Source organism: Oryctolagus cuniculus, chromosome 12 (genome assembly GCF_051225735.1).
Source record: "Oryctolagus cuniculus isolate XC-2025 breed Fujian yellow rabbit chromosome 12, ASM5122573v1, whole genome shotgun sequence".
Taxonomy (NCBI): domain Eukaryota; kingdom Metazoa; phylum Chordata; class Mammalia; order Lagomorpha; family Leporidae; genus Oryctolagus; species Oryctolagus cuniculus.
The window spans coordinates 105,712,713-105,737,382 of NC_142878.1; the positions used below are offsets into that span (position 1 = coordinate 105,712,713).

At 63.8% G+C, this 24,670-nt stretch overlaps 2 protein-coding genes across 6 annotated transcripts in view; one reads left to right on the plus strand and one right to left on the minus strand.

The window, feature by feature from the left end:
* The window catches only part of ADAMTS7 (ADAM metallopeptidase with thrombospondin type 1 motif 7), a 39,184-nt gene extending 36,096 nt beyond the window's left edge, over positions 1 to 3,088 (plus strand). Inside the window, exons 23-24 of the mRNA XM_002721600.6 lie at positions 166 to 328; positions 2,718 to 3,088. Of these exons, the coding sequence (XP_002721646.4) occupies positions 166 to 328; positions 2,718 to 2,875 (321 nt within the window). The 3' untranslated portion in view covers positions 2,876 to 3,088. The remainder of the gene's footprint in view (positions 1 to 165; positions 329 to 2,717) is intronic.
* A 3,100-nt stretch (positions 3,089 to 6,188) lies between these two features.
* Positions 6,189 to 24,670, minus strand: part of TBC1D2B (TBC1 domain family member 2B) — a 62,669-nt gene continuing 44,187 nt past the window's right edge. For all 5 annotated transcript variants that reach the window (XM_051834568.3, XM_089310786.1, XM_051834571.3 and 2 more), the window contains 9 exons: positions 24,007 to 24,239; positions 23,007 to 23,390; positions 18,813 to 18,923; positions 17,116 to 17,309; positions 15,228 to 15,722; positions 13,344 to 13,461; positions 10,112 to 10,297; positions 8,717 to 8,838; positions 6,189 to 6,800 (listed from right to left, as the gene is read on the minus strand). In XM_051834568.3, coding sequence (XP_051690528.2) covers positions 6,605 to 6,800; positions 8,717 to 8,838; positions 10,112 to 10,297; positions 13,344 to 13,461; positions 15,228 to 15,722; positions 17,116 to 17,309; positions 18,813 to 18,923; positions 23,007 to 23,390; positions 24,007 to 24,239 — 2,039 coding nt within the window. In that variant the 3' untranslated portion in view covers positions 6,189 to 6,604. The remainder of the gene's footprint in view (positions 6,801 to 8,716; positions 8,839 to 10,111; positions 10,298 to 13,343; positions 13,462 to 15,227; positions 15,723 to 17,115; positions 17,310 to 18,812; positions 18,924 to 23,006; positions 23,391 to 24,006; positions 24,240 to 24,670) is intronic.

A 24,670-nucleotide genomic window follows, 5' to 3' on the forward strand; every position in this document is an offset into this window, starting at 1 on the left:
GCCAGGGTGGCAGCAGGGGGCGGAGCTGGAAGGTTCAGGGTCTCCAAGGAGCTGGCGCTGGTGTCCTTGTCCCGGGCGCTGAGCCTGGGCGAGGTGGGCTGGGTGGACTCGGTGAGGCGTGGGAGTGGAGCTCCGCGAACCTCAGCTGTCCCCGCCTCCGTGCAGTGCTCGGCCCCCTGTGGCGGGGGTGTCCAGCGGCGCCTGGTCAAGTGCATCAACACCCAGACGGGGCTGCGCGAAGAAGACAGCGACCAGTGTGGCCACGAGGCCTGGCCCGAGAGCTCCCGGCCATGCGGCACAGAGGACTGCGAGCTCATCGAGCCTCCACGTGAGTGTCCCTGCACCCGGCACTGCTGTGGTGGGCGGGGCGTGGAGGGGGTGTGGCGTGGAGGATGGCGGAGGCGGGGCTCGGAGGCCGGAGGGGCGGGGTGAGGGGGGCCATCACACGTGGGCTGCTCCATTTTGGGTCTAGGCTCATGAGTGGTTATGAAGCTGCGAGATGCCAGGCAGAAGTGGGACAGAGCCTGGGATCAGAGTCGGGAGGGGTCTCCGCTGTGCAGGCTGCTGCGTCCAGCCTGAGGCTGCTGGAAGGCTGGGCCCCGGGGAAGCCCCCACCCCAGCTCTGGCCTGGTCAGAGGCAACCGCGCCCTCTCAGGGCCCCGCCCACCTCTGGCAGACTGTGGCTTCCTGGCCAGCTGGGTCCTCCTGCGGCCAGGGTCCGAGCCACGGTGACCATGGAGGCCCCACCCCTACACACACTTCCTTCCTGCAGCCCAGCTGCCCAGCAGTGCCAGGCACAGGAAGCCGGTGGCCCCCCGGGCGCTCGCCAGCTGTGGTCTTGAATTCATTTCCCTCACCGGGCCCCCACTTTCCTGCATGGAGGCACTGGCCACCCTAGTCCTGGCATGCATGGGCTCTGTGGGCAAAGGGCACCCAGGAGCTGCTCGGATAAGGTGGCCCCTTCCGTCCACGGTAGCCGCTGTCATTCCCCATTTGGAGGTCAAGGTCAGGGGGAGGGCTCAGGGCTGCCTGGGTGCCAGCCGAGGGAACCCAGCGGTTCAGCACTTGTGCGCAAAGAGCAAGCTCCCGCATCTATGGGCTGTGTGCTGCCCACCACCAGGACAGAGGCCGTGGCCATCGGCCTGGGTCTGCCTTGTCCCCTGTTCCAGCACGGCCTTCCCTGCAACCTGGAAGGCTCCGTGTTCCTGCCCGGAGTGGCCACTGCCCGTGTCCCTGGCAGGCATGGCTGCCCAGCCCCACACCCTACACTCAGGGCCACCTGCCCTGCGCCGGAGCGCCCTGGGCACTCATCCTGCCGGCATCGCTGATACTGCTGGGCAGGCCCAAGCTTGGTGTGGGATTCAGACACTTGGTGAGGTTCAGGCACGTACAGGCGACGCCTCACTCTCAGGGCTGAGTGGCCCCGACCCTCTGCCCCTCAGGGTGGTCTCAGGGCCAACAGCGACGTGGGGGGGTTATGCTCCCAGGTGTTGAGGACCAGCTGGGGGAAGGGAGCAGGAACTGGGGCCCAGGGCTTGCAAGGTGCCCCGCGTTGGGGGTGGGCTGCAGCTGGGGCCCAGGGCTTGCAAGGTGCCCCGTGTTGGGGGTGGGCTGCAGCTGGGGCCCAGGGCTTGCAAGGTGCCCCACATTGGGGGTGGGCTGCAGCTGGAGGACCCATGGGGTGTGGGCGTTGGGCAGCTGGGAGAACCTGGAATTCCCAGGATGTTTTGATGGTTCATGGGACTTTGTGGGAGGACGTTCAGGAAGCCGGGAAACTCCAGGGTGTGTGGTCACCATGGCGAGGCGGCCAACCTACCAGGGTGGCGTCCGCTTTGGGGGGTTAAGGACTGGGAAGGGAAGTGAGGCCCGGGAGCTTCTTCACATGCGTGGGCCAGGGCGCAGGCGTGCACACGGGTGGAGGTGCCACCTCGCCTCGTGCCCTCGGCCCAGCTGGGGACGTCCCAGGCCTGGGGCCTCCCGCCCCCTCCTCCCCCGAGAGATCCAGGCAGCAAGAAGGTCCCGGAGGCAGCTGGGGGTTGTCAGCAGCGGCAGCAGCCCCGGGAGTGAGGCCAGGAGGCTGGAGGCGAGCCACTTCCCAAAATAGCTCTGATCACACGGGGCACGAGGGCCAGCCAAGCTGCGTGCAGCCGCCCTCCCTCCCCAGGGGGCCCGTGCTCAGCCCCAGTTTCTGCTGAAGCCCCGGATGGCCCCGGGCCCACCCTCGCTCAGGGCTTCACTACCCAGCAGAGAAGTGGGGGCCGTTCTGGGCGGTGGACTCGGCTCTGGTCTGCCCCAGACTGCTCCTGTGGGGGTGGTCCCAGAGGCCAGGCAGGGCAGGTGCACTGGGACAGGGGGGTGGCGGGGGTCAGAGGAGCCCTTTCTGCCCCCTGCCCCACTGCCACCACTGGCAAGACCTCAGTGGTTGCCAAGAGTGAGTGGGGAAGGACATGGAGTTGGGGCACCACCCCGGGCAGTCTCGGCTTCTCACAAGCATTTGAGGGGGTCGGAGGTGAGGTCTCGGGCCCTTTCCTCCAGACCTGAGCCGGCGTCCTCAGATTAGGGCAAAAGCAGGTGGGACAGAGAGACCCCTGCAGGCCCTGGGGTCCCAGGGGGCTGGGACAGCGCAGGCAAAACCCCAGGGAGCCCCACTGTCTCCGGCACGAGGGCACGGGCTGAGGCAGGCGGGCTCTGACTTACCTGGCACACGCTGCCCCCAGGCTGCGAGCGGGACCGCCTGTCCTTTGGTTTCTGCGAGACCCTGCGCCTGCTGGGCCGCTGCCAGCTGCCCACCATCCGCGCCCAGTGCTGCCGCTCGTGTCCCCCCACCGGCCGCGGCGTCCCGTCCCGAGGCCATCAGCGGGTGGCTCGCCGCTGACCCGCTCTACTGGACGCACAGACCGACGATGACAACGATGACGCACGGACCTCAGCGCCCCACCAGGGCTGCGGCGGCCCCGGCCCCGCGCCCCAATGGTGCTAACCCCGCCGCGTGGGCAGGCTGGGGATCCCCTCAAGAAAGGGTATTTTTTTATTCTAACAGTTTGTGTAACAGTTATAATTTACATAAATCAGCACCTACTGTTCCGGAGCACGGCGTGGCTTCTACGTGGATCCGGGGACCCTCAGCGGGAAGTGCCCCGCCCCTTCTCACCTCCAGGGGTGGGTCTGCAGGGAGGCTCCGCCCCCACCTAACCCACGTGGATGGCCTCGTGCCTCCCGCTCAGGCCCCCAGACGGCCCAGGCCCCCCACTCCCGGGTCCTGAGAGACCTGCGTGGGGATTCAGACACAGGTGCCCCCAAGCAGCAAGGCCCATCCTGTCACCGTGGGGACAGTCCCCACCCCCGGGTGCAGGACCCCAGCTGGGCACCCTGGTCCCCTGTGGCACCCATCAACTCCTTCCAACTTGGTCCCCACTTGTCCCCTCTTCCATCTCCCTGGTGCTCAGGGAGGGGCTGGGGTGGGCGTGGTTCTCTCAGGGCGACACCCCCCCCCCAGGTGTCCACCTCCTTCCCTGTTCCTGCAGTTCCGTGCCAGGGAACCTGACTGCGGTGCCCACGGCAGGGAGCTGACGCGTGTGAGGTGCTTTGTGGCCTGTCCGGGGAGCGGGGTGCCTCCTAGCACCGCCGCCCCAGCTGGAGGGCCTTGGACTTGGCCCTTTGATCACAAGTCCCCCCCCCCAGGCCCTTTCTGCAAGTGGGGGACACTGAGGTTCAGACACCTACAGGCGATGCCTCCCACCTGCTCTTGTGGACCCTTGGGGTGGGGAGCCAGGGCAGGTGCTGGAAATCACTCCCTAGGACAGAGACCAAGGGCAAATGCCCTGGACACACAGGCCTGACACAGGCCCAACCCAGGCCTTGAGCACCACCTTGGGCCCCTGACCGGGCAGGAGAGGGCCCAAGCAGCCCCTGCAGGTGGCTTTGAAGGCAGGCGGTCTGTCTGGGGACACTCAGGAAGGTGAGTCACCGAGGGCTGGCGAGAGCGGGCTGAGCACGCGGGCGGGGAAGTGGCAGCAGGGCCGGCCCAAGGAGGCCCTGGGGACCACGCTCCGAGTTAAGGGCTTTCCAGGGCTTAGTGCAAACTGCCTTCGGCGGTGACCCCTAGGGGGCTCCAGACCCACACGGGGCAGGGCAGGCATGGTGGCAGAGCCCTGCGGTCCTTGTCCCAGCTCTGCCCGTTGCCGTGTGCTGTGGGATCTCAGGAAGCTCCAGACACCGAGTCCGTGTCCCCGGGGCTCCGTGGGGCCGGGCCTGCTCCGTCTGGGGCTCCCGGAGCCGCCCTGCCCAACCCCTCTAAGACATTTGGTCTTAATCATCCCTGTTTTTCCAGTGACGGCTGGGGTGTCCCCAGCAGCAGCCCGGCAGGAGGCAAACAGGCTTGTGACTCAGGCTGGGCCTGGCCTGGGGGCAGAGGGCGGGGTGCTGCTGCAGACACAGGCACCCCGGCTCCCCGCCACGGCCCTTGAGCCCCCAGGGCCACCACCGCTGACCAAGGTAGCCCGTGCCAAGGCCCATGAGCAAACCCAGAGTGCGGGACGCCCGGCACGGCCAGGCCCCTCCCAAGGTGACCGCAATGGCATCTCAAGGCGCAGCGTTGTACAAATTAGTATTTTATTCTTGCCGTGGTTACCACCGCTCCAAAAGGTAACGTGTGCATCAGCAGCGAGGCCGCCACGTGGGAAATGACAGAGTGGCCGGGCAGCGACCCCCCCAGCCTGCCCTGCGAGGACGCCCCATGGTGGGCCGGAGGCAGCGCCGCGCAGGGTGTGGGGGTGATGACACGGGCGTTTGGCCTGGTGTTTCCCTGACTTCCTCTGTCCACACAATGCAGAGACACCAGAACGGCTTCCCGCAGCGCCGGGCTGGGGCGAGCGGGGCCTCGCGCAGGAAGTCTGGCAGGCCCGCGGGAAACGGTGGCACCGGGCAAAGCGGCTGCGGGGGCCCCGGGCCTCACACACCCGCGCAGTAAGGACTTGCTATATAAAATAGATGTGCACGGTAGAGAAAAACCTTGATAAAATAGCCTATAAAAATAGAAACTGTAGTGAAAATATACACAAGTACTAACAGGGCCAATAAAAACCCCGTGGTCGCGGGAGCTGGCCGTCCCCACAGGGTGAGGGGGCCTCTGCTGGCCGGCACGGGCACAGGGCAAGCAGGCTGGGGCTACCCTGGGGCTTCCTGCCCAGGGGCGCCAGGCACAGCTGGCAAGGCCGCCCATGCAGGGCCACGGCTGGTGTTGGCACGGGTCCAGATGACAGCAGTGAGGCAGCCGCTGCCACCCAGGGCGCTGGCGGAGGTAGGGGGACCTCAGGGGCCCTCGAGGGGCGGGGGGGGGGGTAGTGCTGGCTGCAAACCCTGGGGCCTGCAGCTCCAGGAGGAGGAGTCAGCTCGTCCCGCCCCCAGAGTGGGCCAGGCCCAGGGCTCCCAGGACTCCAGGCGCTGGTGCAGGAAGGCTCCCTGCAGGCCCCAGGGCGTCTCCTCCAGGTCTTCCCTGCTGTCCCACACACCTGCTGCTTGGGGCTCCAGTCTCACCGCCCCAGCGGTAGTGCTCGCTTGTAAGATCCTTCAGGGCCACGAGTGGACCCCAGGACGGCAGCTGATGCCGTGGGCCCACCCCCACCCTCCCCATGCTGACAGCCATCGTGTCGCCCCAGGGCAATGGGGGCGGCCAGGGGCCCCCAGCGTGTGGTCCCAGCAGCGAGACAGCCAGGCCCGCATCGCAGGGTCACCTCCCAAAGCAGCCGGGCCTCGGACAGCAGCCAACAAACAGAAGAGCACGAGGAACCCCACTTCTGATTCCTGAGAAGGAACCATGGCTTTTGGCTTGTTAGAGACCAGCTCTCTCTACACAGAAAAAAAAAAAAAGCACTGAAGACAGGTGGGCGGAGCTCAGACAAGTGTGTCCCACACCAAACACCACAGGGAGGCTGCACCGGGACGGTGCCCCCCGCACACGGCTGCACACACTCCGCCACCACAGCCACGCGCTCTGGCTCGCAGAGCCGGCGTCCCCAGAGTGCCCCCGGCCCTGGACCCTGACAGCCCCTCATCCCCACCCCACACCGGCTCTGTCTGAGACGGCTCACTCTGCGCCGCCCCCCGCCCCCCAGAGCCCCCAGAGAAGCTCCCTGTCCGCTCCACGGAGGCCGGCCTGGGGGCCTGTTCCGCGGTTCACCTGCCAGCCCAGCCCTCCTGTTCTTCCGCACCAGCGCCCAGCTGAGAGGCAGCGTTTCCCATGGTGCTGGCCGGGGCAGCCAGGCTGACCACTCGGGCTGGGGGCCCCCGTGGGCAAAGTCCAGCGACGGGCATGGCTGGCGGCGTGGGCTGGGGGCGGCCTCGGTCTTCCAAGGACGGCCCCTACACTCCCTGCACCTGCCCCGTGCAGCCGCCAAAACACACACGTGGTGCCCACTGCAGCGGGGAGAACGTGGGAGAGCCGGCAAGGTCGGGGTGCCGGGGGGCGGGCGCCACAAACGGACGCCCCCAACAGCCCGCTGGGAAGTGCTGAGGGCTCCCGGTCAGGCAGGGCGCGGCCGCACGTCACGGGGAGCGCTGGGCCCGGCCCGCGGGCGAGAGCAGCAGCGTCCGGGGCGGGCGGCGCTCAGGTGTCCTCCTCCTCGTCGCTGACCAGCTCGCCTTTGTCGGGGCTGCTGTCCCGCTCGCGCAGGAAGTCCTCCCGGATGGCCTCCAGCTCCGTCAGCTCCAGCCGCACCTTCTCCAGGTGGTAGGCGCGCCGGTTTCGGATCTGGCGCAGGGGGAAGGGGTTCAGGTCTCCAAAGGAGATGCTGATGAGCTTCCTGGAGGGACACAGGACGGACACGGGTCAGGGGCTCGGGGCATGCACCCACACGGCCCCTCCCGCGGCACGGCCCAGCCCGGGGCCTGGGGCAGGTGCTGAGTGCCTGCCCAGGGTCAGATCTCAGCTGTGCCACACAGGAGACCAGAACGCCCACCCCACACTGGGGTTAAGGGCGTGGAGGCACGGGGTGGGGGGGGGGGATCCACAGGGCCAGCATGAAGCCCGGCACAGGGCAGTGCCAGGATGTCCCCAGGGCAGCTGTGCCCTGTGTGTGTGTCAGGACACAGACCTCGGACACACACGCAGCGTCAGGGCTTCACATCGCTGCTGGTGGAGGCCCCGGCGGACACGGGGAGGTCGGAAGCGTGGCCGCCTCACCAGGCCACGACTGAGGTTTACAGACAGAGCCGCACGCCCCCCGAGGCCCGGCCCTGGATTCCGGCACTAACCAGGTCCCAGGACACGTGAGAAGCCGGTCCGCCCTACACGGAGGCCTTGCTTCCCGACAGCAGGGGCTCGTCCCCCTCCTGTCAGCCCCGGGGCCTGTATTCATGACGCCCCTACACAACAGCGAGAGGTCAGAGGGCCTGGCTCTACTCAAAGGCCACATCCCGAACGTGTCCTGGAAGGCAGGGTTCTCAGAGACCAAGACGGGCTGGGCATGGCGACCCTGACAGGGCCGGGGCTGGACACCAGGAGCCCACAGGCCCCACAGACCCAGCGCCTGAGGTGTCCACCCCTTGTCCACTACAGAAAGGGAATGCCCAAAGTCACGGCGCTGACGGAGGCCGGGAGCAGGGGACACCACACTGCCCTGCCCCGTGGCTGAGGTCAGGCCATGGTGCCCAGCGCCCTCGGTGCCAGTGGAAGTCCTGCTGCAGATGGGATGAATCCCCCCTCGTCTGTGTGTCCACAGTCACTGTGGCACCCAGCCCCCCTGCTGCAGGCGGGGTGAATCCCCGGCCCACCTGCGGCTCAAGCCAACTGCAGGGTTCCTGGCACCAGGAGCCACCCACAAGGTGGCGCTGTGGGACCACACTGATGGGTCACAGGCCCAGACTGGGCGGGGCAGGGTCGGGAGTCCTGGGCGTTCATTTACTGTCATTCCCGGTAATCCTGAGCCAGTGCGAGGGCTCGAGCCCAGACTCAGAACCCATCTGTCACCGACAAATGTCCTCAGATAACCCTCTTCCTCACGGCAAAAACCAGGCCACTGCCGCGGGACCTGCAAGCCTCAAACTGCCTTAAAATCCCACTCCCGGGCTGGCGCCGCGGCTCACTAGGCTAATCCTCCACCTAGTGGCACCGGCACACCGGGTTCTAGTCCCGGTCCAGGCGCTGGATTCTGTCCCGGTTGCCCCTCTTCCTGTCCAGCTCTCTGCTGTGGCCTGGGAAGGCAGTGGAGGATGGCCCAAGTGTTTGGGCCCTGCACCCCATGGAGACCAGGAGAAGCACCTGGCTCCTGCCTTCGGATCAGCGCGGTGCACTGGCTGCAGCGCGCCGGCCGCGGCGGCCATTGGAGGGTGAACCAACGGCAAAGGAAGACCTTTCTCTCTGTCTCTCTCTCTCACTGTCCACTCTGCCTGTCAAAAACAAAAAACAAAAACAAAAAACCCACTCCCAAGGCAGATCCTAAACCAACCTGGATGAGGCCCAAGTCCTGAGCATCAGCCACAAGGGCCTGGACAGCCCAGCTCCGCTCGGCCGGCACCAGCCTGCTCAACTGCTCACACGCCTGCCCCGCCCCCCGCCCCACCCAGCCCCGTTTCCCAGGCCTTCCGGGGTCAGCAGAGGCCGTGTTCCCCACAGGGGCATTGGGGACAGGGCCGGGCCCTCATGTATGACCCCACTGCCCGGCCTGGCCCGGCCCGGCGGCTCACCAGCCCGTGCTGGCGGCCAGGCTCCACGGCTCACCTGGCGTCCAGGATGGTGCGGGTGAAGTAGCGGAGATACTTGAAGATGGACATGGAGTCCTGCAGTTTCAGGATCTCCTCCTCCTTGTACTTAAAAAGCGCCAGGGCGAAGCGGAAAATAACCTGGCGGGAGGACAGGCAGGCTCGTCAGCGGGGACCTCGCAGAGAAACACCTCCCGTCGGCTGGCTCACGCCCCCGAAGGCCCGCGTGACCAGCAACCAGGGCTGGGCTGAAGCTGGAAGCCAGAGACCCTGCCTCCCAGCGTCTCCACTGCCGGGGAGATGGAGTTGGGAGCCGGAGCCAGGAACGGAGCCCGCGCGGCGACAGTGACACGGGTGTCTGAACTGCGGGCTGCAATGCCTGCCTTGAAATAACCTTTCAATAAACGCAGGCCAGGTTTGCCCAATTCCCAGACTCTGGAAAGCTCCACTCCATGGCTTCCACCTCACGAAGGAAGCCGGGGCTGGAAATGGGCAGAGAATCGCTTTACTGCCTGGCTGCTGGGTGATGGTGCCGGAGGCCCCTTCAGGCAGCTGCGGCACGAACGGCTCTCCCCGCACCTCGGCCACGGGGGCCTGCGTGGACAGCAGTGTCCACGGGGCTCAGAGCCGTCTCTCCCCCGCCCGCCTGGCTGTGGTCTCCTGCGGACACTTCAACCCTGCTCAGAGGGCAGCCCAGGTGATAGCGGAGAACGCGGGGTACTTAGCACGAAGCCCCCCTGCAGGGCCAGCGGGCGTCCCGTCAGAACCAGCACCTCTGCTCCACGACCGACCCCCCCCCCCCCACGCACGCCTGCACGCCAGACAGACGTGTCAGGAGGGCACGCGCGGCGCGGCGTAGCTGGAGACCGGTGCATCCTACGCATCCGTCGCGGGGGCTGCTGTGCAAATCACTGGCACAACTGTGCGAGACTGCCCAGAGCCAGGTTGGCACCCCTGCCACGGCACTGTCTCCAGGATACCAGACAGGCAGGGAAACCCCCGCGAAGACCGCCGAGGAGGCTGAGGGGCCCTCGCCCTGGGACTGAGCCACATGGCGTGGGCTCAGGCAGTAACCACACGCTCAGTAGAAAACTCACCTTTAAACACCTACGAGACCAGTGTGGAGCCTCGTGGGCAGTCAGGCTCTGCAGCTGGCGGCCCGGGCCCGCCCCCATAGACCTGCAGGCCTCCGTCTCCCCAGCCACACAACAGGCCCCACCTCTCGACAGACGGGGAATCTCAAGCCGTAAAGCGTGGGCTGGCTGCTGCGGCGAACGAGCAGACGGCTGCTGTCGCCCAGGCCCCAGCCCTTCGCCAGCTGCACCCGGCACTGCCGCGGCCCCGGCACCGTGGGAACCTCTGCTGCCACTCCCCGCGCACGCCCTGGGCCCAGCGCCGAGCCGAGCAGACCCACCTTTGGTCCCTCGTAAAGGAAAGAGTCCCAGATCTTAAAGAGGATGTCACTGACGACGCTGTCCACAAACACCACCAGGAACCAGTTGAACGTGATGAGGGTGTAGTCGACTTTGTACTGTTCAAAGTGGGCGTGCAGCCGGGCCAGCTTCTCACTCATGAGGTCTCTGAACACCCGCTGGTCCACCTGCGGGGGCAGCAGAGGGAGGTGTGGGCTTTGCTATGGCAACGGAGCAGAGGCTGAGTGTGGGAACACCCAGCACAGCTGTTCCGGACGCACACCCAGCAGGTGCACAGCAGGGGTCCCTTTCCACAGCGCGCGGGGTCTACAGCCTGAGACCAGCTACTGTGCTCCAACGTCCTGTGGAAACGGATGCAGCAGAGCCGCAGGACAGCCCGCCTTCCACCTCTCTCAGGCACAGGAGAGCTGACACGATGTCTCAGAGGAAGGGTGACACCTCCACGCCAAGCGCACAACAAATGCGTGTTCACCAGGTGGCGGGGGCAGGGGTGCGAGGACCAGTCTGCGTCTTACTCCCACACTCACTGGCTGGGCAGCTTTGCGCAAGGGACGTTGTCAACAGTTCTCAAGTCCTGGGGCCAGCGCTGTGGTGCAGCAGGTAAAGCTGCCACCTGTGATGCCGGCATCCCACGTGGGGACTGGGCCGTGTCCCGGCTGCTCCACTCCCACCCAGCTCCCTGCCAATGTGCCTGGGAAAGCAGCAGAAGATGGCCCAAGTGCTCGGGCCCCTGCACTCGCATGGGAGACCCGCAAGAAGCTCCTGGCTCCTGACTTCGGATCAGTGCAGCTCTGGCCATGTGGTTCTCTGGGGAGTGAACCAGCAGATGGAAGACCTCTCGGTGTCTCTCCCTCCCTCCTCTCTTTGCAACTCTGCCTTCCAGGTAAATAAATATTTAAAAATAAATAAATCAATCTTAAAACCAAGCCCAGTTCTGAGTCTTGTCCAGGCCAGTGTGAAGGTTAAACTGCCTGAGCCAGGGTGGACACTGCTGCTCTGTGTCAGGCCAGGCACGGCGACGGCTGGATGAGTTTCAACCATGACCTCAGGAGTTAAAAGGAGGGACCGTGACAGCAACTGGAGGCCCCGAGCATCGCAGGGCCGAGCCTGGAGGAGAAACAGCACCGACACCTGGAGCCCAGGCCTCCGCAGAGGGGGCAAAAGGCAGGTGGAGGCGGAGCAGCCTGGCAGGTGCCGGTCACGGGGGCCACCATAATGATTCTGCAGTTACCAATTCAGGAGCAAGCGCCACGGCACAGCGGGTGAAGCTGCCACATGTAACAGGGCACAGGTCCGAGTCAAGCCACACCCGACGGCCTCTTCAGTCCCCCCCCCCGCACCCCTCCCGCACACGGTGCTCTCACGCTCAGACCGCCACGGCCCCTTGTCCCCACTTCACAGCCCTGGCAATGGGGACCAGTGGTTACCAAGCAGCGAGGATGGCTGTCCCCGAGAGCAAGGGATGGCACCACAGCCCACTCGGCCCGGAGACGGCGCAGAGCCTGGGACTTCCACGCTGGCCCTGAGGTGGGCCAAGAGCCAGGCACACAGCCCTCCCCCACCCGGTGGCAGACGGCCTGGGTCTGGAGGCTGTGGGGCCTTGGCAGAAGGCTGGCGAGGAGCAGCCTGCCAGGGAACGCTGGCCCCGGCCTCTGCTCCGGCCCCTCCCCTCGGAGCGTGGCGGACGTGGGATGACTGTGTCATTCAGCTCCGTGCCCGTGCCTGGTGAGGTCCTGGCACACAGCGTGCACTCGAAGCACGGCACAGCTGAGAGCCAGCGGCTGGGCTGCAGCGGCTGCGGGCAAGGGGCCTGGCGCTGGGCTCCGGCGGGGGGCAGCTGGGCAGGGGTCTGCAAAGCACAGCTCTGGGGCCGACAGCACACACACCGCTACCCCCATCCTCAGGGCAGTGCACCCGATGTCCTACAGGATTCAGACTTACTGGGGGCGGGGGGGACAGGAGGCGGGGTGTGGCCCCTCCAAAGGCAGGAGACACCCCCACACATGGGTTTCTAAAGCCTCTGCACCAAAATAAACTCACCTTTAATTCCACTTCCCACAAGCTCTCTGCAGTCCCATGTATGAAGTAAGACTCAGTCTAACCAGGAAGTGGGGAGCAGTCTAAATATTTGTGAGGTTTTAGCCAGGGGCCAGCTGTTCTTGTGACAGAAGCGCTGAGAAGCCCACAGCTGCCGTGAGGCAGCCCAGGGAGGGCCACGGCCGGACGCCAGCCCTGGGCTGGGGCAGGGAGGGGAGCAGGTGGAGGTCCCATGGAGACCAAGCCGCCCCCAGGGGCAGCACCACGACGGGGGGAGGGGAGGAACCCTTCAACCCCTCCTGCCACCCTCCTGTCCCCTGTTGGTGTGTCCTGCTGGGCTGCAGTCCATCCCTGAGCACCGGGCACGGCACGGCACAGTGAGGATGGCTCTGGGGCCAGGCTCGGGTGTGAACCCCAGCAGGACGAGCACCGCGGAGCAGGCACACACGGGCTTGGCTCAGGTCAGGGGACAGAGGGGCCCCTGGAGGTTGGACATGTGAGGGGCCGGCTGGTTGGGAGTCAGAGCAAAGATCAGAGTGCAGCTGGGGTCAGTGGTGGCCCTGGGCAGCCTGGGGAAGAGGCGCCCTGGGCTGCAGGGGCCACGGCTCTGGTTGTGAGCCGGGACTGTGGCAGACGGGACAGAGACCCTGTGCTCTTGTGGCCACACCTTCCTCCCAGCCCCTGGCCTCAGACTGCAGTGCAGGAGGTGACTGCTGGTCCCAGTCACCGCACTCCTCCCCAGGAGGCAGTGAGGGGCCTGTCCCTGGGGGAGGCCGACCTCGGCTGCAGGACTGCACTGGACCTCAGGTATCTGACTTCCTCCCCACTGCTCCCTCCCGGGCTGGGCTCCTCTGCCGTTCTCAGCTCCCACCCGCGCCCAGCAGAAGCTCCTGGCACAGCTGATCCCGCCCGGCAGCCACGTCCTGGAGGTGCCGAGTGCCCCGGGCTGTGACGCGCCTGCTGGGGAGGGGGTGCCGGGCCGCGAAGGCAGCGTCAGGTCTGCAGGACCCGGCCCTTCCCCCTCTGTTTCCAGCTAGCTCAAGGACAGCGACAGGGCCTTGTGCATGGCCACCACTCGGTCCCTGAGGGACAGCCGCTGATGCCATGGACTCCAAGCCTGCCCTGCAAAGGTTGCGCAGGGTCCCCCTTCCACGCCACCGGGCGGCTGGGACGTACCTGGGATCCCAACAGGGTCTTCGTGTAATAGTCTCGCGGCATGAAAACCTCCACGATGGCCACCAGACACCAGAAGGCGTCCTCCTGCTCCAGGTACAGGAGGGCCACTGCCGCGAGCCTGCAAGCAGAGGGACAGACGAGGTGAGCGCTGGCCCCTGGCCCCCGGACGCCACTGAGAGGCCCGCTGAAGCCGTCTCTCTCACAGGCAACGGAGACCGGACGACGAGCATGGCGGCATCGAGAGAAAGAGGCCAAAACCCTGGGGCCTCGGCCCGCGGCACCAAGCCAGGAGCATCGGTCACAGCGACCCCGGGCCCCTGCTCAGAGGCTGCTAGCTGTTGTGGTTTTCCCCCTTAAATTATACCGAACTCATCTCAAATGAAAAGGGGAGAAGGGGACCAGGACCAGGGACGCCTCAGGTTGGACAGGATGGGACAGCAGGGGTGACAGCTGGCCAGCAGTGGAGGAGAGAGATCCAGGAGGCACAGGTGCAGACGCCAGGCCCACAGCAGCCGGGGACGCCAGGGCTCGGCAGAGCCCCAGCTCGGGGGGCCTCTGGGAGGAGGGGCCCGAGTCACCTAGTGGAAGCCACCACGCGAGAGAAAGCCACCATGCGTCTACGGAGACTTGGACGCTCAGGGTCACGGCCAGGCACTGAGGACCCCGAAGGCAAAACCCCAACAGAGAGCGGCAGCTGGGAGGCTTCCACTGGCACTGCGGCTGGCGGGCGGTGCAGAGGGAAAGCCTCGGTTGTCCGAGGGACTGACTGCGGCACGCCAGGGCACCGGCACCCTGCTGCCCACACAGGCACGCTCACGTCCGCCCGGATCCCTCGGAGGATCCCGTCTCCAGGAATCCGCCCAGTGAGCAGGGACCAGGGGAAGTGTGGGTTTAGGTGACGCACGCGGCTGTACCAGGCGGGTCCGTCTGCAGGCTCCTCTGTGAACGCGGACTGTCGGGAGCAGCGGGAGCCCCTTCCTGCCTTTCCTGGGCACACGCAGGCGCTCCCCGGGGACCGCGGCGTTTCAGGACAATGCGTCCTGCTGCACACGGCCCCCGTCTGCAGGGCGGCACGCAGCAGTGGGGCCAGCACTCAGGGCTGCAGGGGCCCCGGCACTGAGCCATCCTGCACTGCCTTCCCAGGAGCTTCAGCGCGGAGCTGGACCAGAAGTGGCGCAGCTGGGACTCTAACGGGCGCCCACAGGGGATGCCCGTGTCACAGGTGGCGGTCCCTGGGGCTCAGGCTCTCACCCTTGGCTCGCAACATCTCCACTGCCTGCAACCCTGCTTTCTGCGTTCACTACCCAGAGAGGAACATACGTGGACGGCTGCAGGGACAGCAGAAGGCAGAAACTACAGTTACGAACGGTCAAGCAGAGTGGGGGCAGCAGACGCGTGGTAAGAAGCGCCCGGTGGCAGGAGGAGCGTCGTGGAGAGCGGATGAGCCTGCCCCGGGAGCAGGGGAGAGGCCGCCAGTGTGAGAGCCACGGAAGGCCCCGTCCACAGGGAACAAGTTTAGGCCCTTCGAGGGCTAAGCCGCATCAGAGGAAGAACTGTCGGGGATGACCTCCTGACTCGCAGAGACCCTGCACAAACAGGGCGTGACCGCGAGCCCACGCTGCACACACTCCACAGTAACGAACTCAAACCTCGGATCAAAACCCGGCTGCCACAAGGGCAGGGAAGCGACAGGAGAGACTCCCCGGATTTGGACTTCGTGTTCTCGCCGCTCCGCGGAAGCACGCGCGTCTCCCTCCATCGGGCCAGAACCAGGGACATCGGAACACTAAAGCCGGCTGCAGAGCCCTGGCTTTTCTTGGCCAAACAGGAAGTGCGGGAGCCACCCCCCGCCTGGGCCGCGGAGCGCGGGAGGCCGGCACCCACCGGTTGAGGCCCTGGCAGTAGCCGATGTCCGGGTTGCGCCAGGAGAAGGCGAGCAGGACGCTGCGCAGCTTCTGGACGCCCTCGGACGTGGGGCTCGAGTAGTGCTTGTTGTTGGGCAGTGTGCGCAGCAGGTCCAGCTCGATCTGCTTGGAGGCCGGGTTCTGCTTCTCCAGCGCCTTCTGCAGCAGGGCCTGGAAGTAGCCGGGCTCGGCGCCGTCCTTGAACTTCCTCCTGTGCAGGTCCACGCACCACTTCCACACCTTGGAGCGGTGCTCGTGGGGGATGCCGGCCCGGATCAGGTTCTTCAGCTCCGGGGAGCGCACCATCTCCCTGTTCACTGTGCTCGCAAAATAGTTCTCCCACTTGACGCCGGTGGAGACGTCCTGGTGCTCCGCGAGGTGCAGCGTCTTCAGGTCGAGCGCGCGGACCCTGGCCACCAGCCTCTCCTCCTCGCCGTCCTCGGGCACGGTCCTGAACCCGTAGATGTCGTATTCGCTGGGGGCAAAAGCAGACAAATCAAAGTGCTGGGGGCTTGGCAAACGGCCAACAAAGCAGGGCAGAGGACTGGAAGCCAGCACGCGCACTCCAGCGTGCGCGCTGCAAAATCAAAGCCACCTCCCTCTCACTCGACAGGGCTAGGACAACCTGCTACCTGCATGGAAAGAACTAAAGGCGACCTCTTCTTGACAGGGTTCCAGATGGCTAAAAACCCCGCACGTGAAAAACACAGGAATGCAAGCCGTACCGCAAAGCAAGGCTGTGTTTATCGATCACACGCAGACGTACACGCACTTTATGTCTCGGGGCATCACCGTAAGAGGTGAAGAGATGAGGAAGGTGTTGATGAGACATTAGGGACGAGAGGAATGAGGGCGCCAGTGGGCAGAACAACGTCCCCAGGGACGTCCTTACCCCGGCCCCTGTAACCCGTGACTGTCCAGCCAGCCCCGAGCTGCGCGGCCCTGGGCTCCACACCTGTCCACACCCGCTGCGGATCCACACCCGGCACCTGGGAGCTCTGGGTGCGGGAGCTGCGCACGGGCCGGCAGCACATCTCTCAGTGCCACCTGGGGGCCACACGCTGGACGCTCAGAGGGAGGACTGCGTCAAGCTGAAGCAAGGCTTCCCCGGGCCTGGAGTGCGGGGAGAAGCTGGGAGGCTGCAGGCAGCGAGAGCCAGACACGGGGTACCCCGGGGAGGGGCAGAGGGGAGGAGCCAGAGGGCGGGATGCGCTCAGGGAATTCGGATTTCTGCGTGCACTGATGCTTCACGAGTCTTGTTTTCAGAAGCCAAGTCAGGAGGGTTCCTAGTGCAGGACCCACTCTGGGCGTCCAGAGTCCGTGATTTCCAAAAGAGAAACCCTGCATGGTGCTGTGTGTCCAAGTGTGCTAGGGGCGAGGGTGTCCCTGCTCCCACCAGATGCCCCGTGGGTTCTGAGCCAGGCATCCGGCAACCAGGCAGCTTCCTTGGTTTTAGCGGAACCCCTGGGCTCCCAACCCACCAGGGGTGCAGCTATGCCTCAGGTCAGGAGACATGCTCCCCACCCCTGGGAAGACGGCCCCCCCAGGAGAAAGCAGGGGCTGGAAGCACAGCTGCCCTGACGTGGCACGCAGGGCAAAGTCCGGAGCCCCCAGACCCAGGCCGAGGCCCTGTACTACCACTGGCTGCTGCAGAGAGCAACACCCAGAGACACCCAGTGTGACGTGCGGTTCTCTGCAGACGGCTACTGCAGCTTCAGGAGGAGGGCGCGACAGCCCGGCCACCGCCAGCCCCGTAACTGACAAGGTGAGGTCAGGAGGAGGGCGCGACAGCCCGGCCACCGCCAGCCCTGTACCTGACAAGGTGAGGTCAGGAGGGCGCGACAGCCCGGCCACCGCCAGCCCCGTACCTGACAAGGTGAGGCTTCAGGACCGCTTGCTCCGGCTGCTCCTGGCTCTCCACCTGCAGGGCGTCCTCCAGCAGCTGCGCGATGACCTCCCGCGCGGGGCCCTGCTCCTCCGAGCACACTGGCGCCTGCATCTCCTGCAGCAGTATCAGGTACTTGCTCTCGACCTGGCAGAGCTTGGCTTCCAGGCTGGAATACTGGAGAGAAGCGGCGGTCAGGGCCTCCGCCCAGGCGGGCGCAGGGAAAGGCTCCCGAGGGCCTCCAGCAATCGGCGCACGGAGGCCACGGCCACTGGGAAGTGGGCCGGAGACAGCGCCAGAGACAAGGGGGTCGACTGACGTCTCGGGCCGTCTGTTGTGTTTAAATGGCCTCCCACGGGCCCCCTCTTCCTCCTAGGGGGTCTGCCGCTGCAGGGTGATGATGGCAACACGTGACCTCCTCCAGGCAGGGCTGGGGTGAGCTGCAGACGTTAGGCCAGGTGCCAACAGCAAGGGCAGGCTGGGCCACGTGAACATGGGCCACGAGTGTCCACCCCACGCTACACCCACTTGGGCCCCAGGACTAGCTCCCATCTGCCACGGATCAAACAATCAAATCCAGTCTGGAAAGCACTCAGGAACAGGTGTGGACAGATGCGCTGTCTGTCCAAAGTCTACAGAGGGTGCGCACGCTGCACCAGGCGCCCTCACTGCTGACCCGCCCCTCCCAGCCAGAATCTCACACCTGCTCTCACACAGCCCTGCCGGGCCCCGCCCCTCCCCTACAGACACCAGACCCACAGCATAGCATAAACCAAGCCCCGATCACCTCACTTTGGGGGACCTCACAATTGCACTTCCCTTTCCCGAGATCTCCATTCATGCATCTGTACAGACAGAGGCTGCGTCTGTGTTTCCATCATAGGCTGGTGAGATGGAGCACACAGCTCTACGTGCAACACGTATTAAATATATTTTCTACTGGAAGCCATCTCCTTCCAAGCACCAGGCTGAACTTTTTTTTTTTTTTTTAAGATTTTGTTTAAATATATGAGAGGTAGAGTTACAAATACAGAGAGGAAGAGACAGAGAGGAAGGTCTTCCATTCCCTGGTTCACTCCTGAAATGGCCAGAGAGGCCAGAGCTGGGCTGATCCAAAGCCAGGAGCCAGGAGCTTCTTCCAGGTCTCCCACACAGGTGCAGGTGACCAAAGACCCAGGCCATCTTCTACTGCTTTCCCAGGCCACAGCAGGGAGCTGGATCAGAAGTGGGCAGCCAGGACATAAACCGGAACCCATAAGAGAGGTCGGCATTGCAGGTGAAGGCTTAGCCTACAACAACACAGTGCCAGCCCCCTGAACTGGTTTTAAACCATGCTCATTTTAGGGCCAGGGCTGTGCCTAAACAGATTAAGCCGCCACCTGCAACGCTAGCACCCCATGTGGGTGCAGCTGTAGGTCCTGGCTGCTCCACTTCCAGTCCAGCTTGGGCTCCGCACCCACATGGGAAACCTAGAGGAGGCTCCTGGCTCTGGCTTGGCCCAGCCCTGGCCTTGGCTGTAGCGGCCATCTGGGGAGTGGGCCAGAGGATGGAAGATCTCTCTCCTTCTCTGTCTCTCCCTCTCTCTGTAACTCTGCCTTTCGAATAAATTGGAAAAAAAAAAAAAAACAAGAGGCACACCTATCCCATTGTCCCACCCCTCCCTCTGTCCAGGCGACCCACCTTGGCCATCAGATCCCGCTCCCTCCTTTCTGCGTTTCTTCGTAGAGCTGAGAGTTCCAAAATCTCCTTATTGAGAAACTTATTCTGGGTTTTGTATCCTTGTAGATTATCCTGTTGCCAACAACAACAACACATCAGTTCCCACTGTCTGAACACTGACTCCTTATGTAACTGGCATCTCGCTGCCCCGCCCCCAAACAGCCCGGCTACGCTGAGGACCTGGGAGCTACGGCCACTTTCTTACAGGCTGCGCACGCAGCAGGAGGCAGGCACGGATGCTGGAGGAGATGGGGGCGATAATTACTCAAGGGTGGCAATTCAACTGATAACAGGAATAACTAAATAAATAGGTCTTATTTCCTGAATTTTTGCACAGATTTTATTCATTGTAAGAGTATCAAAATAAAGGCAACACCTTAATTTTTGTTTTTTTGACTAGAGAGACGACAGTTTCCGTCAGTTCTCATTTTTACTTATTCTCCTTATGTGGGAAAGACCACACGCATCTACAGTGACCCACGTGGGAGGCCGGCACCGCAGGCCGTGGCTTAACCGCTGCACCACAGCGCCGGCCCCTAAACCTACCTTTTATAATTACATTTTCCAAGTACTTTTTGAAGCACCCACATATACTAAAGGTCAGGCATATTCAAGGTTGTATACACACATAAAACAGACTTCTACTGGCAACACTAACCAAAGCTTAAAAAAATGACTATTTTATAGTAGACAGAAGTGTGAGTATCAAGCATTAAGATCGGGTTTTGCCTGCTGTCTGGGGTTTCTCCTTAATGCATGCTCTGGCCTCACGTATCCAGTGGGTGTCGGAGACCACGTGCACATCCCACCAGTGTTTGTTTTTGAACTTGCACTTGAGAACCGGCTGCGAGGTCCTGGGCGCGCCTGGCAGTTGTCAGGTCACTCCACTGACCGTCCTGGAAGGCGCCGCCAGGTGTGAGGGTCGTGCATTCGACCTTTGCCCTTCCAGGATCAACTCCACCCCAGGGGCCAAACTCCCCAGGAGCCAAATTAATGGCAGGAAGTGGGTGGCCAGCGAGGAACATTTTGGGGCAGGTAGGATCTGTAGCTACCTGTCTGGGGTGAATGGCTGCACCCAAGGACAGCTTCTCCAACAGAACCTCGAAAACCAGAGGCAGTGAGGACTCTGAGGCCCCCAGACCCCCCCGCCAGTGAGGACTGAGGCCCCCCAGTGAGGACTCTGAGGCCCCCCAGCGAGGACTCTGAGGCCCCCCAGGCCCCCCAGCAAGGATTCTGAGGCCCCCCCAGGCCCCCAGCAAGGACTCTGAGGCCCCCCAGGCCCTCCCCAGCAAGGACTGAGGCCCCCCAGGCCCTCCCCAGTGAGGACTCTGAGGCCCCCCAGACGCCCCCCAGCGAGGACTGAGGCCCCCCAGGCCCCCCCCCAGCGAGGACTGAGGCCCCCCAGTGAGGACTCTGAGGCCCCCCAGCGAGGACTCTGAGGCCCCCCAGCGAGGACTCTGAGGCCCCCCAGCGAGGACTCTGAGACCCCCAGGCCCCCAGCGAGGACTCTGACAGCGGCCCAGGCCCCCCAGCTCCCGCCTCTGCACCCAATGCCCTGCCTTCTACCTCACCAGCGGGTCAGCACCCCAGGCCCAATGTGAAGAGTCACTCTGGTCTGGAATCTGCCCCCCCGCCAAGCTCTAGCACAGAGAGGACGCTGGGAGGAGACCACCGTCCTCCTGTGGAGGTGTCAGACTGTCCCAGCTGAGCTGTGGGTGTGGGGCATGAGCAGGTGGCAGGCTGTGCAGAGAGGAGGGGCGAGAGACAGCTTCCACAGGTCCCACGGGACAAGGACGTCCTTGGGGGTACAGAGAAGCCTCAGCTGCCTGATGGCGGGGGAGGGGCAAGACTTCACAATGAGCCAAGCAACACAAGCGGTGGCACTAAGGGTGCATTTCCAGGGACGCTTCTCAGGACACTAATAAGGGGCCGGCACTGTGGCACAGGGAAGCTGCCGCCTGCAGTGCCAGCATCCCGCATGGGTGCCAGTTCCAGTCCTGGCTGCTCCACTTCCCATCCAGCTCTCTGCCATGACCTGGGAAAGCAGCAGAAGATGGCCCAAGTCCTTGGGCCCCTGCACTCATGTGGGAGGCCCGGAAGAAGCTCCTGGCTCCTGGCTTCGGATTGGCCTAGCTCTGGCCATTGTGGCTATTTGGGGAGTGAACCAGTGGATAGAAGACCTCTCTCCCTCTGTCTCTGTCTCTGCCTCTGCCTCTCTGTAACTCTGCCTTTCAAATAAATAAATAAAATGTTAAAAAAAAAAAAAAGAAGTCCTGTTTAAAAAAAAAGAAAAGAACACTATAGGTCTTGCTCTACTCATCAAAAGAATCCAAAAACACACAGGGCTGGCTGCTCTTCTGTCACCCACACTGGCTCAGAGGCCACGGCCTGCAGAGAGCCACGGCTTGCTCAGGGAGTGTGTGAGTGTGTGTGTATGTGCGCCCCGCTCCTCGCCCTCACCCTCAGCCTGTGGGTGTGTGTGCGCCCCACTCCTCGCTCTCACCCTCAGCCTGCGCGCGTGTGTGTGTCCTGTTCCTCGCAGCCTGTGTGTGTGTCCTGCTCCTCGCTCTCACCCTCAGCCTGTGTGTGCGTGTGTGTCCCGTTCCTCGCAGCCTGTGTGTGTGTGTGTGTGTCCTGCTCCTCGCTCTCACCCTCAGCCTGTGTGTGTGTGTGTGTCTCACTCCTCGCCCTCTCACCCTCAGCCTGTGTGTGTGTGTGCACGCCTCGCTCCTCGCCCTCTCACCCTCAGCCTGTGTGTGTGTCTCATTCCTCGCCCTCACCCTGTGTGTGTGTCTCACTCCTTGCCCTCTCACCCTCAGCCTGTGTGTGTGTGTGTCTCACTCCTCTCCCTCTCACCCTCACCCTGTGTGTGTGTGTGCACGCCTCGCTCCTCGCCCTCTCACCCTCAGCCTGTGTGTGTGTCTCATTCCTCGCCCTCACCCTGTGTGTGTGTCTCACTCCTTGCCCTCACCCTGTGTGTGTGTGTGTGCCTCGCTCCTCACCCTCAGCCTGTGTGTGTGTGTGTCTCACTCCTCTCCCTCTCACCCTCACCCTGTGTGTGTGTCTCACTCCTCGCCCTCACCCTGTGTGTGTGTCTCACTCCTCGCCCTCTCACCCTCAGCCTGTGTGTGTGTGTGTCTCACTCCTCACCCTCTCACCCTCACCCTGTGTGTGTGTGTGTCTCACTCCTCGCCCTCTCACCCTCAGCCTGTGTGTGTGTGTGTCTCACTCCTCGCCCTCTCACCCTCAGCCTGTGTGTGTGTGTGTCTCACTCCTCACCCTCTCACCCTCACCCTGTGTGTGTGTCTCATTCCTCGCCCTCACCCTGTGTGTGTGTCTCACTCCTTGCCCTCTCACCCTCAGCCTGTGTGTGTGTGTGTCTCACTCCTCTCCCTCTCACCCTCACCCTGTGTGTGTGTGTGCATGCCTCGCTCCTCGCCCTCTCACCCTCAGCCTGTGTGTGTGTCTCATTCCTCGCCCTCACCCTGTGTGTGTGTCTCACTCCTTGCCCTCACCCTGTGTGTGTGTGTGTGCCTCGCTCCTCACCCTCAGCCTGTGTGTGTGTGTGTCTCACTCCTCTCCCTCTCACCCTCACCCTGTGTGTGTGTCTCACTCCTCGCCCTCACCCTGTGTGTGTGTGTCTCACTCCTCGCCCTCTCACCCTCAGCCTGTGTGTGTGTGTGTCTCACTCCTCACCCTCTCACCCTCAGCCTGTGTGTGTGTGTGTCTCACTCCTCACCCTCTCACCCTCAGCCTGTGTGTGTGTGTGTCTCGCTCCTCGCCCTCTCACCCTCAGCCTGTGTGTGTGTCTCACTCCTCACCCTCACCCTGTGTGTGTGTCTCACTCCTCGCCCTCTCACCCTCAGCCTGTGTGTGTGTGTGTCTCACTCCTCTCCCTCTCACCCTCAGCCTGTGCGTGTGCCTCGCTCCTCGCCCTCTCACCTCCAGCCTGTGTGTGTGTGTGTGTGCACGCCTCGTTCCTCGCCCTCACCCTGTGTGTGTGTGTCTCACTCCTCACCCTCTCACCTCCAGCCTGTGTGTGTGTGTGCACGCCTCGTTCCTCGCCCTCACCCTGTGTGTGTGTGTCTCACTCCTCGCCCTCACCCTGTGTGTGTGTGTATGTGTGTGTGCACACCTCGCTCCTCGCCCTCTCACCTTCAGCCTGTCCACCTCCAGCTGGTCGTGGCCGGCGGGGGCAGCCAGGGGGGAGCCAGGCCCCGCCGGGGGAGGAGACGTGCAGCCCTCGCTCTCGCTGAGCTTGACGATGACCTCGTCCTTGGCCTGGATGGTCTCCATCAGCATGCCCAGCTGCTCGTTGAGCTCGCCGACCTTGCCCTTGAGTGTGCGCACTTCCTGCTGCAGGCTCTCTCTCTCCAGGCCGCACCTCTCCAGCTGGCCGGTGAGGCCCAGGATCTGGTCGTCCTTCTGGTGCAGGAGCACCAGCAGGCCCTTGGGGACGCCCTCCCCGGGCCGGCTGCTGCTGAAGTACCTGTCATACTGCGAGGAGCGCACCGTCTGCTGCAGCAGCCGCACGAGCTCCTGCGGGGGAGGGGAGGGGCACGGTGACCACCGACAGCGAAGCCGGAACCGCGGCCAGAACTCGAGCCAGGCTCAGGCTCTGCCAGAATCTCTAATACCAAGCTTCCTCTCGAAGGCTATCAAGACAGAAAGGCAGACGGCATTTGCAGCAGAGAACAATACTGGGAAGCGGGCCGGACGGACGTGCACCCTGCGATGGGCAACAGCTCCCGGTGGGCGAGGATGCAGTCGGCACTCTGGGACCGACCCGGCTGCTGAGCGGTCACGGCCGTCAGGAATGACCGGCTCAGGAAGCAGCCGCGCTGTGTAACGGGACGTGGAAGCTCCCTGACCGACTGGTCAACGACTCTGGGCTGAAGCTGGGTTTAGAGGGGTTCAGTGTTGGGGGCAGGAGACGGCCCCTTCCCCTGACCCGCTTAGAGGGGTCTTCGCCCTCCTTATAAATGCAGGGCAGGGGGCGGGGAGGCTGAGCTGGTGGCCATGGCAACATGAAATCTTGGGAGACAAGCACTTCTTGGGGAAACAAAACTGGCCCCACAAAGGTCCCGGGCAGCACAAACCCGGCCTTCCCCCATGGCCCGTGGTCCTTCTCCCTGCTGCCGGGGGGACCGGCTACCTTCTGACTGGCCAGGTCCTTCCTCAGCCGCTCCAGCTCCTCCTGCTGGCTCTGCACCTGCAGCTGCACGTCGGGGGCCGGCTTGCCGATGCCGCCACCCGCTGACGCGCCCTCGCCGGCAGGGTCCCCGCTGCTGTGCCGATTCTTGTAGGACCCGATTATGTCTTTCAAAGGGCGTTTTCCTTTGTAGGGGTTCCGTCCAAAATCAAAGGGGAATCCCGAGCCAGCCACTCCTACACAGAAACAAGACGGCGTTACGTGCAGGCCACAGAGCAAAGCACCCTGCAAACTGTGCTCCCCGAGAACGTGGGGGTGGGACTGCTGTCTGCCCCCCTTGGTCCAGCAGGGGTGAGGAATGTCCTGCCCACAAATCACGTGGTCTAGCCCTGCAGGTGGGACTCAAAACTCAGTGAATCTATAGCAGGCTGCTTTTGAAGTCCAGGACTCGGTATGGCCATGGGTGATGCTATAGCACCCAGTGGCCCTAGGCAGCACAAAGGATCCCGCCCCTGATAGGTGATGACCCGAAGAGGATGCCCCTGCTGGACCTTCTTCAGAAGGCCACCATCCGCTCACCAAGGACAACCATGGACAACCAAGGGTCTCTTGGTTCCTAATTTTGCTAGTCTGTCCTTTATAAAAATACACCAAAACATGTTTTCTA